General features: G+C 37.2%; 1 protein-coding gene across 1 annotated transcript; it reads left to right on the forward strand.

The window, feature by feature from the left end:
- Positions 1-13,187: 13,187 nt before the first annotated feature.
- Positions 13,188-15,802, forward strand: klf17 (Kruppel-like factor 17). The gene is made up of 3 exons (XM_026935888.3): positions 13,188-13,380; positions 13,602-14,463; positions 14,929-15,802. The coding sequence occupies exons 1-3, from the start codon at positions 13,294-13,296 to the stop codon at positions 15,102-15,104; spliced, it is 1,125 nt and encodes a 374-aa protein (XP_026791689.3). The 5' UTR covers positions 13,188-13,293; the 3' UTR covers positions 15,105-15,802.
- Positions 15,803-16,562: the final 760 nt, after the last annotated feature.

Consider the following 16,562-nt stretch of genomic DNA (forward strand, 5'->3'; position numbering starts at 1 on the left):
ACTTGTATGTGCTTCACTGTATGTTAATAAAGTAGTCTTATAAGCAACATGCCTGAATATAAAAAGAACATGAAATATATCTCAAATATATCTGCATGCATGTTCATATCAATAAACCATAAATATAATGTGCTTTGACAATAATTTTACTGTCCAAGCAGGATTCTGGTATAGGATTCTGGTATATAAAAGTTTTAAATTATTAAAATTTTAATTTATTTTTTGATGTTGTTGTTTAAATACTTGTTTAAATAAATGAAATTGTTTCAGGAGATTAATTCATTTGGAGGTTTGCACACTTCAGCTGTTTCCACTGATAAGCTTGAAATGGTGTTGTGTGTGTGTGTGTGTGTGTGTGTGTGTGTGTAGCTTTCTGCCTCTGACTTGCCCCAGGCCTCTATTTCCTAACTAGCACTCATTCATTATCCTTAATAATGTTATGTTGACCTCCAGGTTTAAAGTGTTTATTTAATCTCTCTCCTATCTTTCACCTGGATTTACACTAAAGATGTACATTAGTCTAATCCACAAGTGTGAGACTCTCTAAACAGAGCCAATATTTGCTTTTAGAATATTTATTAGCAATCAAATTAATGATTATATGCCTTCCAGTCAGCAAGAGTATTTTTTTAAAACATATAAGATGTTCTTATAGTAGTGTATCGTTATATATCTGTATGTTCAGTTAAAAGCATACAAAAGGGAAGCAGGTAATGCAGGCTGTTCTCTCTGTTTAAGCAGCCTGAGGGTGCAGTATGGAAAATTTCAACACAAGCTAAATTATGGACTTATCATTCTGAGAGCTTCAAAGAGCAGCAACCACAAAGTAAACTATTAGGTAACAATTACATGAAATATGACTATACCAACCCAAGGAGAAGTGTTCCAGCTGTGTTTAAAAATAAATTAAAGAGCAGCTTTTTGATGGAACATTAAAAGAGAGTGTTTGAATCAGAAAGCCAGAGACACTGTAACCGGAAATCAACAGCTTGTTAGATAATGTATGATTTAAAATTTTTCACAGTGCTCATCAATATCAAAACATGTGCAAGGTTTTCCTTCAAGCCATTCTCTGTCCATTCATTTATACTTCTCTTTTCACACTGGCATGGAATGGTGGTTGACCCAGTAAACACCTACAACACACTGACAGGTCCAGACTTACTGTACATTCCTCACTTTCAGAACTACGGCTTCATTGAAGTTACTGAATAATATGCTTTAACATGTATGACTGAATCATAAGCTGGGTGTCTAAGGGTTAATTTATAGCTTTGCCATGTGAGCAGGCAAAGTGCCAGGCTCCACACACATAATGTGTCAGTTCTCACTCTCTTTCTTGCTTGCTCTCACTTTTGTACCATCTCTTTTATTAACTTTTTCCTTCATAAAAAGTGCAACTTACAGTCTGATATCCTGCACTGTCAGCTTCCTGAGATGTGTGTGTGTGTGTGTTAATGTGTGCATAGGGACTCGGGAACACCACCTCTCAGTTCTGTGGATAACTCTAGTGTTTCCAGGGAGTTCCCTCTCTGAGGCCTTATCCTGTTCCCTTTGGACAAGCACAGAACATGACTGTCAGATACCAGGAATGAAAAAACAAATTCAAGGCGAAATACTCCCTGAGAGTTTTAAAGAAAGACTCCTGATAGCAACTGATCCCAGGTCTCCCAAAGTGCAAATTCATAAGACTTTGGATGAAAAGTTCCACAGGAAATCGATCAAAATCAGATTTGTTCTGTAGTATTCCCGGATGTTTTGAGTTAGATCAAGTTGGGATCATTTGTAATAGAACAATACAGACGGCTTGAAAAGCATGGAATTGTCACATCCGGCTCACTGCAACAAAGACAGCCTGGTTTCAGGGGAGAAAGTGGAATCAGGGGTGGGGGAAGAGAACTCAGATTACACCTGATACCCACTACAAGGTGTTTGTCATTAGCATCCCTGTGAAATGAATGAGATGAACGATTTGAGGCGCCATAAAAAGTCATGCCTTGAGCAAAAAAAAAGCCCCAACAAACACTTAATGTGCCCATAAAGTATTCCATCATGAGATTTAACAATACATCCATACATCCCTTTTCTTTCCATTTAGTTCTACATTCTAGGACAAATGTTTGCATCAACTATAGTGGATGATATTTAGATTTTTAACATTTTTAATAATTTAGCATATTTTCTTGTATTATTTTGCTTGTGATAATAAAGAAAAGCCTGTGAAAATCTCTTTTTTGTCTTGAACCTTTTCAGAAGGGGAAACACTTATAAAGGCTTCTAGGATAATAATTGGAACCCAGGAGCACCGGATCTGATTTCATTAATTAGCGAGAATCCCTACACACACAAATGAGAAGAAAACAGGTGTGAAGTGGCCAAAGTGTGAGCGCACAGAACCTGACAAGAGTCTCTCAACATTATTAGCAGCTGAAAAAGTCCTATCGGTAGCCACTTCCACAACCTGCTCTACCTGTTTGCCTCAGAGATGCACAGCTTTAGTATCTACACCGACTGAAAGCTAGAGGTATTGCAGCTGTTTTCTGGTACACAACGTAAAGCATAGTTAGAACTTTGCATGAGGTAGATGGAGACAGGGAAATGACTCAAGATCCTGAAGCGAGGTTATTATTTCTGTGTCAGCACTTACTTCCTGTGCACCAACACCTTGACTCATCATACTTGACTCAATATGAAACAATATTTCAATTGTGGTACAAACCTAATCTTCAAATCATTTGCTAAGCTACAGGCAGTAAAATCATGAACACAAAACCATAATGAGAATACTTGAGTAATTGTATTTTGTTACTACATGTTTGTTTGGCATAATTATACTTTAAGTGAGTGTTATTGAGAATGAATCCTTGCACTCTTACTTACATTTCCAAGAAAAAAAGCACTTACTTTTTACTCCTTACATTTTTATTTGGACCTTCAAAGTACTTGTTACAAATCTCAACGTTCGCTTCTTCTCTCATCCAGGCAATGACTGTACATGGTTATCAAGCGAATGGGCCCAGTTTAGCATCCAATCTATTTTAATACAGCATCTAATCACGTTCAGCAATGTAATAAAAAACCTTTCAAGTATTGTCCCCATTCCTCATCTGCAGTGACCATCTCATGATGCACAATGCAATCTAGCTATCTGTGAAGCTGGATAAGCCCCGGATTGCAGTGTGGAACTTGAGCATTAGCGCCCCTGTCCCTACCTCAGTAAAATGTTCCCTTATGCTGGAGTAAGCAGAGATTCATATAAAATGAAACATTGCCTTTGCCTTTGCCTAAAGACATGAATTCCATCTAATGAGGTAACTTTACTGGCTATATTTAACTAAATTATCCTGTTTTCTTTGCTAATGCCAGGCTAGACTAGCCTAAAATCCAGTAGCTAACATAATTGGCTAGGCATCAATACAAATTCTAGCTAATGGTAAATATTGAAAATGTTGTCAGATAAAATGGCATAGTCAGTTTAAAACAAAAATCATCTTCACAGAGTTGTAGATAAGTAATAAAATTTACTTTTCACACAAATAGACCTGACATTAACTAAATTTCATCAGTTAATAACATTTCCTTTTTTTACTTTTTAATTCTTGAAGCTGGATACTTTTAATCAAACAAGATTTTGACACATTAGCTATAATTTTCATTTAAGTATAATTTTTTAGTACTTTGTCCACCCCCGATCATGATAACAGCAAAGACACAAAACACAGAAAACTTTTTTAGAAACTTGACTCATCATCAAAGTGTCTGGGTTTTTTTCAGTGCCATTTGAGTCTATGAATCAACTATCAATTTAAAGCAGTTTTTAAACACTAGCAACACACTCAAAAAAGTCGACTGTTTATTATTTCTCTAAGGAAATGTGTGTGTTTTATACTAGCTGTTAGCTTCCAGTTGGCATTACACTACTATATTTGATTGTTATTATGCCAACAAGTTATTTGCATTTGCTCATTTGGCTAGCACTTTTAACCAAAGCGACTTATAATAGAGAAAGGGTACAAATGAGCAGTTGAGGGTTAAGGGTCTTGCTCAAGGCTAAACGGTGGCAGTTTGGAGATGCTGGGATTTCAACTCACAACCTTCTGATCAAAGGCCTTAACCAGTGAGCCACCTCTACCCCATATTTCCAGTGCAATCTCTGACATGATATATTGTTGCTTTTTATTCTTATTCATTTATAATACTTGGCGTAGCTGGTTTAACCAGGGAGAACTGTCTTCTCAGTCCCATGCTATTTGCTGACCAAAATGCTAACACCTTCTAGCGATAACATACTCCCTGCCGTGGCATCCATGTTCTGTTTAGTGGGGTTACTAAGGGTCCACCTATTATTCTGTTTGCACATTGTTCTAAGCCTGATGATCAATTAAGATAAAGTGTAAAAAAAATCCCAAAGCAAGTATTTGTCTCTAATATTTGAGAGAGAAATTAAGCAACACCAGCACTCTTATCAGACTGCAAATGGGTTAATTAGTTCTGCATAATTAGCCTGGTAAGTCTAATCAATATCTTAATAAATCTTGTCAGGGTCTCAGCAGGTGGTAGTGTGCTTGCTGTTGCCTCCTTTAAGGACACAAAGGAAAATGCACTTGTTCTTCTACAATTGACTGATTTGAATATTTGGCCTGTATTGGTATCCAAATTTTGCAATTATTGGTGTCATGTCTTGTACTAAACACTCAGAAAGCATGTTTCTTTCAGTATTATGTGGAAAGATAGGGATTCTGAGTTTTTGAAACCTTTGATAAAAAAAAATTGTAGAGTTTTTCAACATTACGCTAAAAGCACAACTGAAGTATTCCTAAGAGTTCTAGGTTTAACCTTTTTTTTTTTTAGAGTATACTGAGTAAACATGTGCATGAGATTTAGTCATGCGTTCTCACACTTTTCTGTGTCTGTTACTATTCAGCTCTTGTTGGTGTTGTTACATGTAGAAAGTGGCCTGCTAACTCCTGTGATTACTGTGGCTTAAAATTCCAGTTGTAATTGCAAATTATTATGACCAAAAACAGGCTGAGCTGGAACTTTTGCTACTAAATGATCATAGTGCAGAGTTAATCTAATCCCTCAATTATATTTCATTTTAGACCTATTTTATTGCTTTTAAGCTTAGTAATTCAGGACATTATGCTCCTTATGTACGTACTCCTGAAACCCTGGTAAGTTCGTATAAGCAACTCTCAAGACTCAAAACTGACATCCATAAAAATCCACACAATTGCCCTAGTTAGGTCAGTTTACTATGTGTCTTTTACATTGTGTGGGAAACTCGAGTCATGCTTTTCACAATAGTGGTATTTGCACTATGCACCTGCTGTGGGTTTTTTTTGTTTACAAATGCTTGCAGACATTTGTTATAAAAATTTTTATTTAATACAAAACACTTTTTGCTCCTTTACATTGCGATGTGCAACGCAACCGTCAAGAATGCAAATAGCACTGTCTGATTTTATACATCTCAGAAATACTTATTTCCATCATTTTCCACACAGACTATACATGATACTATCAACCTAGTTCTGTGTAATTTGGTTTCTGCCTTTAGGTTGGTATATGAATGAATGGTGTTATGTAACAGACAGTGGGAGTGAGCGGGTCTGCTGAAGGTAATAGACATTATCTAGTTTGGTGAGAGAAGCATTCATATTTTATCAAATTTTACCTTCATCTGTGTTGGAACCGTGATGAAGAAGCTGGCTGTTGTTTGCATGATTCTTCTTGGGCCAACATGTTCTGATGACTGAAGATGTGTTTTGCATAATTTTGGGATTGGGTTGAATGAAATGTGTTGCTTCTTCACAACTAGCATGAATTTTCTTATCACTGTAAAACAGCAAGCTTACCATTCCAGTGCAAAATGAGTCAACATAGCTTGCAAATCTTGGTATTTGCTTGTTGATATTTGCTCTCACTCTCTATGAACTATGCAAATTATTACCATTGTCTGTTTGGATCAGTTTGCAAAAACAACTGGTCACCTGTATCCTGTTTTATGTTTAGTTGTTTCTTTTTTTTCCTCTTTCCGACATCAAGTTTTTCCATATGTCAGTATGTTCAATGTGAAATGGTACTGCTCAGCTATATTTCATTTCTTCCTGTGTGAATGTTATAAAGTTTAGGTTCACATTACATTACATTGATCACATTACAATCAAATCAGTTTGACTGAAGAGTACCAAAATAACATAACAGATAGTTTTACAAAATAGCCTTTATAAATAAGACATGGTATTTTAATCGCTGTTACAGTTCCTTTATCTCTTATTTTAGATTACATCTGTGGCACACACACATTCTCAAGCATGTAAATGTGTCTATTTCCATAAATATTGTTTATAGTGCTAATACTGGAGATGAAGATAAGACATCTTGGGTATTTTCTAAAATGACAACTATTTCTATTCAAACCATATATCTAGTTCAGTGGGACCCCCAATGCTAGGTACTAAACTTGAGACGTTAGTAAACTTCACTTGGCTGCATAAAGAATATGAAAAGACAGAGAGCAGGTGTGCAAATAATTGCTTTCTTCAGGTACATTCCTGTTGTGTGGCAGCATGGAGGAAACTGATTCCTGCACTGGTTCCTCCTGTGCACTTTTGACCCTGGGACCCACAGAGACGACTAGAAAACATGTGTAAGGAATTGTATAAGTGGACTGGTATTATAATGTTGAACATGCTTTATCAATAAGCAGAGTGATTCAACAAAACCATGAGTAATGAAACACCTTCAAGATTTATAGGACACGTCCAGGCAACTTAACTACAACTAGACTCTCCAATAGACATAAAAAGATGTGGAGAAGATTAAGAGAAACTGCAGTACAGCCCACGGTGCTAGAATGTTGATGTTAACTGTAGATATACTAAATATCTGAATCTTGATTTCCTTGAATTCAGAAGAATTGACATTTTTTGAGTATGGTCAGTCAGCCCCAAGTTGTTCTATTGAACATTAGTATCAGAATATCTGATAACATGAAAGTAAAATACAAAGCAACGGGCCCTAGTGCTTCATGCTTAATACTACGTTGTCTCATTAACCATGAAAATGAATTGCAACCATGTTGATTTGACTTCATTGCTGAACTTGGAACTGAAGAGACCATCCCAAGTTTTCTTTGTTTTTTCCTAGTCTGAGGTTGAAAATGACAAGTTATGACCTTTAGTCGAATGCAGCATTAGTGTTGAATTGTAGAATGAACATGAACTAAAATGGTTCCTCAATACTTCCTTGGATAGTGAAGGGTTGTTTGGCTTCTAAACTTTCTAACTGCGAAAGCCTCAGCTCTACTCTTCTATATAAAACCTTTAAATGTTTCCAAAGGTAGTACAATTAAAGAATCCTTAAGGGTCTAAATTCAACTTTTTTCTCTATGAGTGCAACAGATGCTGCCTCATATGATTTTCCCCCCACATACAACTTTTATTTCTTCTTTTGTGTTAGGAAAAAGTCTTATTGGCACATCTTATGAGTAAGAGATCAAATCAGCTTTCTCCATTTGGAATTTCTTGCAATGCTTCCAAAATATTCTTCATTCACGCCATCTGCTCACAGGCTGCAAGACAGATTATTTAACAAAACCATGAATTTCTTCTACAGAAAGAGCTGGAGTTCTGATTACAAATCAAGGCCACCATTTTTGCTTTTTCATTTCCCATGGTCATCCAGGACTGATTGTTCCGCCTCTCCCCTCTTTCTTTGCTTGTTCTAGTTTGATGCATTAGCAAAGGTGCTGTCTCCATGTTGCTTTTTCACATCATGCGAGGAAGCAAATTTGTATTAGATAGCTGTGGATTTCCCCTGCTTCTTGCAAGATGGGGGATAATTACTACTCTGGAGCCTGTAGATTAGACTGTAATAGAGTTTTAAAGTGCCTGAGTGAAAAAACCAGTAGAAGAGGAAGACAAACACAGGGAGGCTGGGGAGGGGGTTGTATCAGCTGCAGTCATCACACAGAACACACAGCCAGGAGCTATTACTGAGCAACTATCTCATGCACCATGCAACAGGATGCCTTCAAACTGCCACAGCTTTTCACTCCACAAATATTAGTCTTATTACTTCCTAGTGTCTTAGTATAAATCTTATATGTAGAGGTTTAAAAAATTCTAATGGCATACAAAATGCTTCCTGAGAAACAGGACATCCTCTATTAGCTACCAGCCAATATCCAAATTTCTAGGATGTTTACGGCATCATTTCCTCTCCACTGCTCCGAACGTGTTCGAGATCTGCTCCATGTCTACTTTGATGATTTAACATATCATTATATATGCTACATGTTATGCTCCTTATCTTGGCTCCATACATTCTGTGGCTGCTGAGGTCATATTTGTGACTAAATCCTTGTCCACATGGCTCTGCCTCTCTGGTATGGACCAGTGGAAGTGAAAGGACTCGTTCTGTTGTAATGAGTGTTTAACCCGGCCAGAGCGAGCAGGGTGGTATGAGCACCCGGTGCAAATATTTACCCAGCCATGCTGATTTGTCAAGCTGGACAAGGTGCTGGAAACTTGATGACCACCTGCATTCAAGCATCCCATTACTCTGATAAATGAACGTGGAAGCACTGATTGGTCGGAGGAACAGCTGTCCCATTAAACACTGCATTGATTATTTCACCAAGAGCACAATATACCTGGTAAGCCTGACGTACCAGTGATGTAGCATCCATACATTTAGGAAGAACTTATTTTACTCTTGGATCATGTCTCATGTGGTCAAACACTTTCTGACGAAAAAAAAAGGTCAATAATATGCAGATGACACCCAGCTGACACACCAAGCTTTCACGAACCTCACGATGTCAACAAACAAGAGAAATGTTGCTCAGAGAGAAAGTCACATTGCATTTTTCAACAGACTTTTATTTAAATTCATGTTAGCAAATGGAATTATGCAGTCAGTGTTCAAAGGTGAGTAAGTTCTGTGTGTTTTTTTTAACCCAGACACACCAATTAGTCAAACTGGACAAGGTGCTGGAAAATTGGTGACCACCTGCATTAAGGGCATTCCACTGCTGTTATAAATGAACGGGGAAGCACAGGTTTCTTGAATGAACAGTAATCCCACTAAAAACACAGTGTTGGTTATTTCACCGAATATAAGTAGTAAACATTCCATGCTGGTAAAAGTTGTATTTTATGAATACATTTGGGAATGACATTTTTTTTCTTTTTAGATACATTGTTACATGACCAAAAATTTTCTAACTTAAAATATATAAGAAATTGAGGAGAAGGGCATTAACAATTCTGTGTGGTGATGCTCGGCTGACACAAAAACTTGGCTTTCACAAAACTTGCCATTGGACTAATCCATGAGAGAAATGTTGCTCAGGAAAGAAATGGTGCTCACATCCCATTGTATTTTGCAGTACTTTTAAAGAAAATGCAAAATGTAAATTCATAAGAAGGAGTTGGTGCCCTGAATGCACTTCTTCTGAAAACCAATTACCAGCTAAAGCAATTTGAACAAATGCGTTTCTTGCAGTGCCACATTTATGCAATCCAGTTTCAGCTCTTACGCTGCACACGTACACACGTCTATAGAGATAAGCAAAGTTGTATAAACACTGGCTATCATATACATCACACAACGTACACATTTGACCAAGCTCAAATTACTTTAAAGAGAAACAAATATGAAAGTACGTGAGAGTGGAGACTTAGACTTCTTCTCACAGTCGTATCTCCTCAGTCCTGTTCTTTGAGTGGAAGGTTCAGGAATAAACCATGATTCCAATGCTTAGCCCAAATATTACTGTGCACATTTAAATAATGATATAATGATATTTGAATAGTTGGAGGATTGTGTTCATAGAAATCTGTATTGTAGGCGTGTGTGGAGCTTTTTTTCAGGGTCCCTGCCTGAAATAAGTTTGAGAACTCTTGGTATGCTCTATACAGGATAATATATATATATATATATATATATATATATATATATATATATATATATATATATATATATATATATATATATATATATCATTACCTTACTTCTTCACTAATTTCTACTACTCCCACCACTTTTTACTACTCTTTCTTTCTTTCTTTCTTTCTTTCTTACTTATCTACAAGACTACCTGAATTTCCCTTCGGGGATTAATAAAGTTTATCTTATCATATATATATATATATATATATATATATATATATATATATATATATATATATATATATATAAAATATTAATGTTAGTCTGTATCGAGCACACTAAGGGTTCTCAAACTTATTTCAGACAGGGACCCCTTTAGCTGTTAAAAAAAACAAAACAAAAAAAAAAAAAAAAACTTTTGTCTTCTGACTTTTCCACAATATATATACATATATATATATATATATATATATATATATATATATATATATATATATATATGTATATATATTGTGGAAAAGTCAGAAGAAGTCAGACTTTTCCACAATATATATACATATATATATATATATATATATATATATATATATATATATATATATATATATATATATATGTATATATATTGTGGAAAAGTCAGAAGACAAAAGTTTTTTTTTGTTTTGTTTTGTTTTGTTTTTTATGTTTTATTTAGGCTTATTTGGCAACACCGATCTATCCGGGTACTACAGCCTGATGATACAGAGCTGAAATATCGCAGTGTATTACAGTAACATGTGAAAATGGTCAAGTGGAAGCAAGCACGTGTTTGTGTCTTTCAGTGTCTGTAATCTTCCTCAAACGAAACTCGGCGTCTGTTTCCCGTTTCCCGACCAACATGCAGGCTGTCCAGTAAACGAAGCGTGTATTATAATCACTTATCTGACTACATCTCGTAAAATGAAACCGTATCCACAAGGAAGCTACTCTGTCTGCCAAACTGCAATCATACTACAATCTGTTTAACTGTGTTTAGAGAAGAAGAGAGAGAACTTCCTTTTCTCTTTCAGCACACTGCCATGAACCTGACCACTATAGCGCACTCTTATTATTCACTCCGATGGCATGCAGAGGACACAGCACTTCATTATTAATTTAATAGCCCTTAATAATAATAATAATAATAATAATAATAATAATAATAATAATAATAATAATAATAACAGTAGCAGCAACAGCAACAACAATAACAACAACAATAATAATAATAATAATAACAGTAGCAGCAACAGCAACAACAATAACAACAACAACAATAATAATAATAATAATAATAATAATAACAGTAGCAGCAACAGCAACAACAATAACAACAACAACAATAATAATAATAATAATAATAATAATAATAATAATAACAGTAGCAGCAACAGCAACAACAATAACAACAACAACAATAATAATAATAGTAACAGCAGAAACAACAACAACAATAACAATAATAATAATAATAATAATAATAATAATAATAATAATAATAACAGCAAAAACAACAACAACAATAATAATAATAATAATAATAATAATAATAATAACAGCAAAAACAACAACAACAACAATAATAATAATAATAATAATAATAATAATATCATCAACTGTGCATTTATTTGTTTGTTTGTTTGTTTGTTTGCTTGTTTATCGATTTCCACACTGTTTTAAACCTCGGCACAAAGGGAAAAAAATCCGTTTCAAAACATCTTTAATATTTATCCAATAACATTTCATCAACATTTGTCAAATGACATCCTTGTAATCAAGTCATTTATACTGTGATCAATATTTTTCCCCTATAATGCTGAACTTTTCTTTTCTTTTTTTTACTTAAAATGCTTAAAATTATGAGCTGTAACGAAATAATAACACGTTATATGTGCTTTATTGTGGGGAAAATGTTTAGAAACGAAATGATGGAGTACTGTATGAAATATGCAGTCTGAAATCATTTTGCACTGGGTAGAAGTGGTGATGAATTCCTGTAACACATGCCCTGTGCTGAAATCTAAAGGATGAGGAGCAGGAGCAGGTTTTCATGCGTAAAACTACCCACCTTGTCTCTAAACATGATTTCGGCAACCACAAACTCCTCATTTGCATAATAATCAACTAAAAGAATAGGCTTATTTACTTAGGCATCATTAGCTTACGTTGAGTCTGTTGTTTGACATTGAGATTATCATGTTGTTTCGATGGGGCTGAGATTTCACAGCTCGTCTTTCGCATGGAAATGAGCTGTGAATTCGATTCGGACAAATTAATATCAGGCCTCCTGCGTGTCTTCAGCTCTGCTCGGGATCAGCTTCATTTCAATATGAAAGCCTGAGCTGCTGGGCGAAACTTCCAGAAACACACACTTCAGTTCCCAGCTTTCTGTTTGTTCAAAATGTTTCGATTTCTTCCTGCCATCTGAATGGAGGATTGGCATCTATTTGTTCTGAATTTCCCAGTGCTTCATTCAGTGGACCTTTAAAGTGTGTGTGCGTGTGTGTGCGTGTCTTACTGTTTACTTTCATGGAAGATATTACTCTTCGTGTGTGTGTGTGTGTGTGTGTAAAAACCAGTTACCAAACAGCCCCAAATCCACTGGACTGATGATTGTCCAGAGAAACTTGCGCCCCCTATGTGTGCTCAGCTCTTTTGTTTTTAATTAATCATCAACTGTGTCAAGTATTAAAAAAAAAAAAAACATCTTTAGAATTTAGTTACATGTATAATTCCATACATTTCTACACCTACATGAATACAGTGAATAGCCTAGTGAGCAGTGCTTTGGTTACTCCACAGTGAGTGCTCCATAAAGCTGATTTTCTGATTGGAGTTTAATAAAAACCCAGTCTTTTACAGACTATGACTAAATCAGTTATAGGATATTTATGGGTATTGTTATGATCAGTATGTGCTTTTTGTAATATACACGTATAAAGCTTTAGAAACACACACATAGACACACACACTCACACTCACACACAGGGCTTGATTATATTCCACAAATAGAAAGTCAGCTTTATGGAGCACTCTGTGTGGAGTAACTGCAAGCCTGATCCTGAGCTTAAAAACACCCTGTTTAATAATCTTGCCATTTATAAATTAAAAGGTGTTTATGTTTATGACAGGTCTGAGGCCTGGACACCTAAAAGCGCTGTCTGTATTTTCATTAACAGCACTACAACTGAAGGGGTGGACGCACTGCGTCCTGCGTCACGACGACACGCCCACCTGTCATCCAAACCCTGTCTTAAAAGGGCTCAGACGCGCGCACGGGAGGCACTCGCACCTTCAGCTCAGAGGTGTCTACTCCTGCTCACTTTGCCTGATGAGAAAGTAAACTTGGTGAATTCTTTAGGTTGTTTGTAAAGGATGGCTCTGGCGGATGCGCTTCTGCCGTCCATTGCTGGCTTTTCCAGCACTCAGGTTTTGGATGAAAAACATGCTGAAATCCTACGAGTAAGTAGAAATTACTGTGATAAAGTTTGCTTTTATACATACATACATTATATATATATATGTCTGAATGACTGTTAATATAAGCGTGTAAATGGATGATTTAGATCCAATGGTCAGTGCTGTATTATCAAATCCACCTTTAATTTGAAAAGAAATCAGTTAAAGTGATGAAATGGGACTTTTACAGAATGCATGACTAAAGCTGTGTTTGTGTGTTATAGGAATGGTCCACTGATCAGACTGAGATCGGGACAAAACCCCGCGTCGAGGTTGAATTCAGCATTGTAGAGTCCCCGCCACTGACCAAGGACGAGGACGAGTTGTCCAGGTTTCTGGATCTCGAGTTTATTCTGTCTAACTCGATGGCATCACAGAATGAGGGTCCCTCCGTCACCCCTGCGTATCCGCTCCCGGAATCACCGGAGAGCTGCAGCACTGCGTACGACGGCGCCGATTCTGCGCACGGCCTTGTAGCCGAGCTTCTAAGCCCAGACATGGGCTACCGACCCGACACGACTCAAGACTACAACCCGAAAGGACATTTTGATACACCGGAATACACTGATTTGAGCATGCTGGACACCAGAAGTCACGTGCACTTGCACCTCGCCACTCCACACGCGTCGGCTTACAAAATAAAGACCGAGCGTCGCGAGCAGCCGTGCATGATGGCCAGTGAGTACCTGGGACACTTTTATGGACAGAAGGTTCACGGTGTTGCTCCCGTGCAGCCGTTCGTCCAGCATGTGCACGACGCGTCCCGGGAGGTGAACGCGCACGTGGCGCAGCAGCAGCAGCACTATGCGTACCCACCGCAATATCACGGCGCGCAGCACTACCATGGACAGTACGCCGTTTTCACGGATCCCATGCGGGCCCATCACCCGGCTATGCCCGGCGCAGTGCTCACGCCACCGTCGTCACCGTTGCTCGAGCTCTACGGCACGGAGGAGAACAGACCGAAGCGGGGACGGCGCGCATGGGCTCGGAGACGCGCCGCCACGCACAGCTGCGAGTTTGCGGGCTGCGGGAAAACCTACACAAAGAGCTCGCACCTGAAGGCGCACATGCGGACACACACTGGTAAGTGAAGCCACAGATCTGAATCAACACCTGGAGCATTAGGAGGCGTCAGTTTAATACTGTTATCATAGTGTGAAACTGGTAACAAGATGGAGAAGTAGCTTTCAAAGTGTAAATCAGGGTCAAACCTTGTATTACTTTTACATGTCTTTCACAAACCACCCTTCAAACAAAAACTAGGTCAATAAGTATGTAACATGGATAACAACAGTGGCTAAATGCAGTAGGTGATTGAAGCTGGCACAGCGCCCCCTATTGGCAATGTGATGGATCAAAATATCAAACTGAAAAACATAGTTTCTGAACCAAATCTAATCTCCATAGAAGTAAAATGCTGAAATAACATGTTAAAGCCACAGTAGATGTGTTCATGAACTGCACTATTCAGTAACATGGCAATGCATTCACATTCTTTCCTCACTCTCAGAACTGAGATGTAACCAGTCTTATTTTCTTGGCCTACAGGTGAGAAGCCGTACCACTGTACCTGGGAGGGATGCGGCTGGAAGTTCGCCCGCTCCGACGAGCTGACCCGCCACTACAGGAAACACACAGGACACAGACCCTTCCAGTGCCACCTCTGTGAGAGGGCATTCTCCCGCTCCGACCACCTAGCCCTGCACATGAAGAGACACATGTGAAAACATGCCTTATTTTAAAGGACATTTTTATTAGAGTTAAAGAAGTGGTCCAAGGAGAAAAAACTATTTTATACATATTTTCCCTTTACCTCACTTCAATATTGAACTAGTTTTGCACTGGAGCTCCTTAGCTGATGTACCTAAAACAATAATGGAAGCTCATGACCACTAATTAGTCTCACCAAAACATATGTAAATTAGTTTTTTCTTCATGAACTACTCCTTTAAGGCTATGCCTGTGTTTGGACAGCAGGGTTGTAAATATGACGAGGATTGTGTCAACTTTAAATTATAGCAGTATTTAAGAAGAAGAGAGTTTTGTTGAAAAAAAAAATAAGTTATTTAGTGCAAACATCGAAGACAGCTTTGTAAAGAAACAGGGCAGGACCCATATTTTTGTATATATTGCTTTTTGTCTTCATGCTTTCAGGCTGAGACAGGGGAATTTGGCATTTGGGGTTTTTAGTAGAGTTCAGGATCTTCTTATGCCCCTTTTTGTACAATGAGTTGTTAGAACTGTTCATAAATATTCAGTATGAACTCAAGGACTTTCAAAGCAGGTACTCAAGCAGTTTTTTTTTATCCAAGTGATATGTTTGTGCAAATATTTTAAACCTTTGTATACTACATACTTGAATATGGTGTTTTTTATGTATATAACCACTGACAAAGTTTTAAAATACAAAAAGTTGAACTCATGCATTGACTGATTCATTTTTCTCGTCTATTCATCTATAATTTTCAAATCAGGAGTAAGAGCATACATTCACGTACGCATATACAGTGTCATTACATTCACGTACGCATATACAGTGTCATTACATTCACGTACGCATATACAGTGGCCGATTGTGCCTCCAGTATCATAGTGCTGTATACAAGACAAAGGTGTACAAACTATAGCCTTCAATGCAATACATGGCTCCCAACACAAATAGCGTAACATGAAAGACAACAACAAAGTACATTGCAGTAGAATAAAAGTTACACCACGGTACCACAAATACCCATGATGTGGGTGGCCACACACTAAATTTCTGGACTAACTGCACGGTTAAGGGTGTGGTTAGGGGTTGTTCTTATGAAAGTCAATATAATCCAACCATATAGCCCTTGATCACTTAAAGTCTTAGCAATTTTAAATGACATCAGGTTCATCTTATATTAAATCAGGCCACTTGAGATAAGAATATAGATTATATTTAGACCTTTTAAGTAACTCCTAATCAGGGACTAACCAAAAAGCACACAAAAAGACCAAAATAACTGCCATTTTACAGTCGTGTCTCTATCACACCGTTGGGAAAATTCACTCCAGTTTAGTGTTTGTTGTTACTTTTTTCTTTCCAATGTCGCCCCCTACTGGCCCAAATCAGCTTTACACACAAGAATTTTATTTACAGTGTAACCCAACTTCAGATCTCTTATTAGAATTCATCACAACAAATAAAAGAAGTC

Source organism: Pangasianodon hypophthalmus, chromosome 4 (genome assembly GCF_027358585.1).
Source record: "Pangasianodon hypophthalmus isolate fPanHyp1 chromosome 4, fPanHyp1.pri, whole genome shotgun sequence".
In the NCBI taxonomy this organism is placed as follows: domain Eukaryota; kingdom Metazoa; phylum Chordata; class Actinopteri; order Siluriformes; family Pangasiidae; genus Pangasianodon; species Pangasianodon hypophthalmus.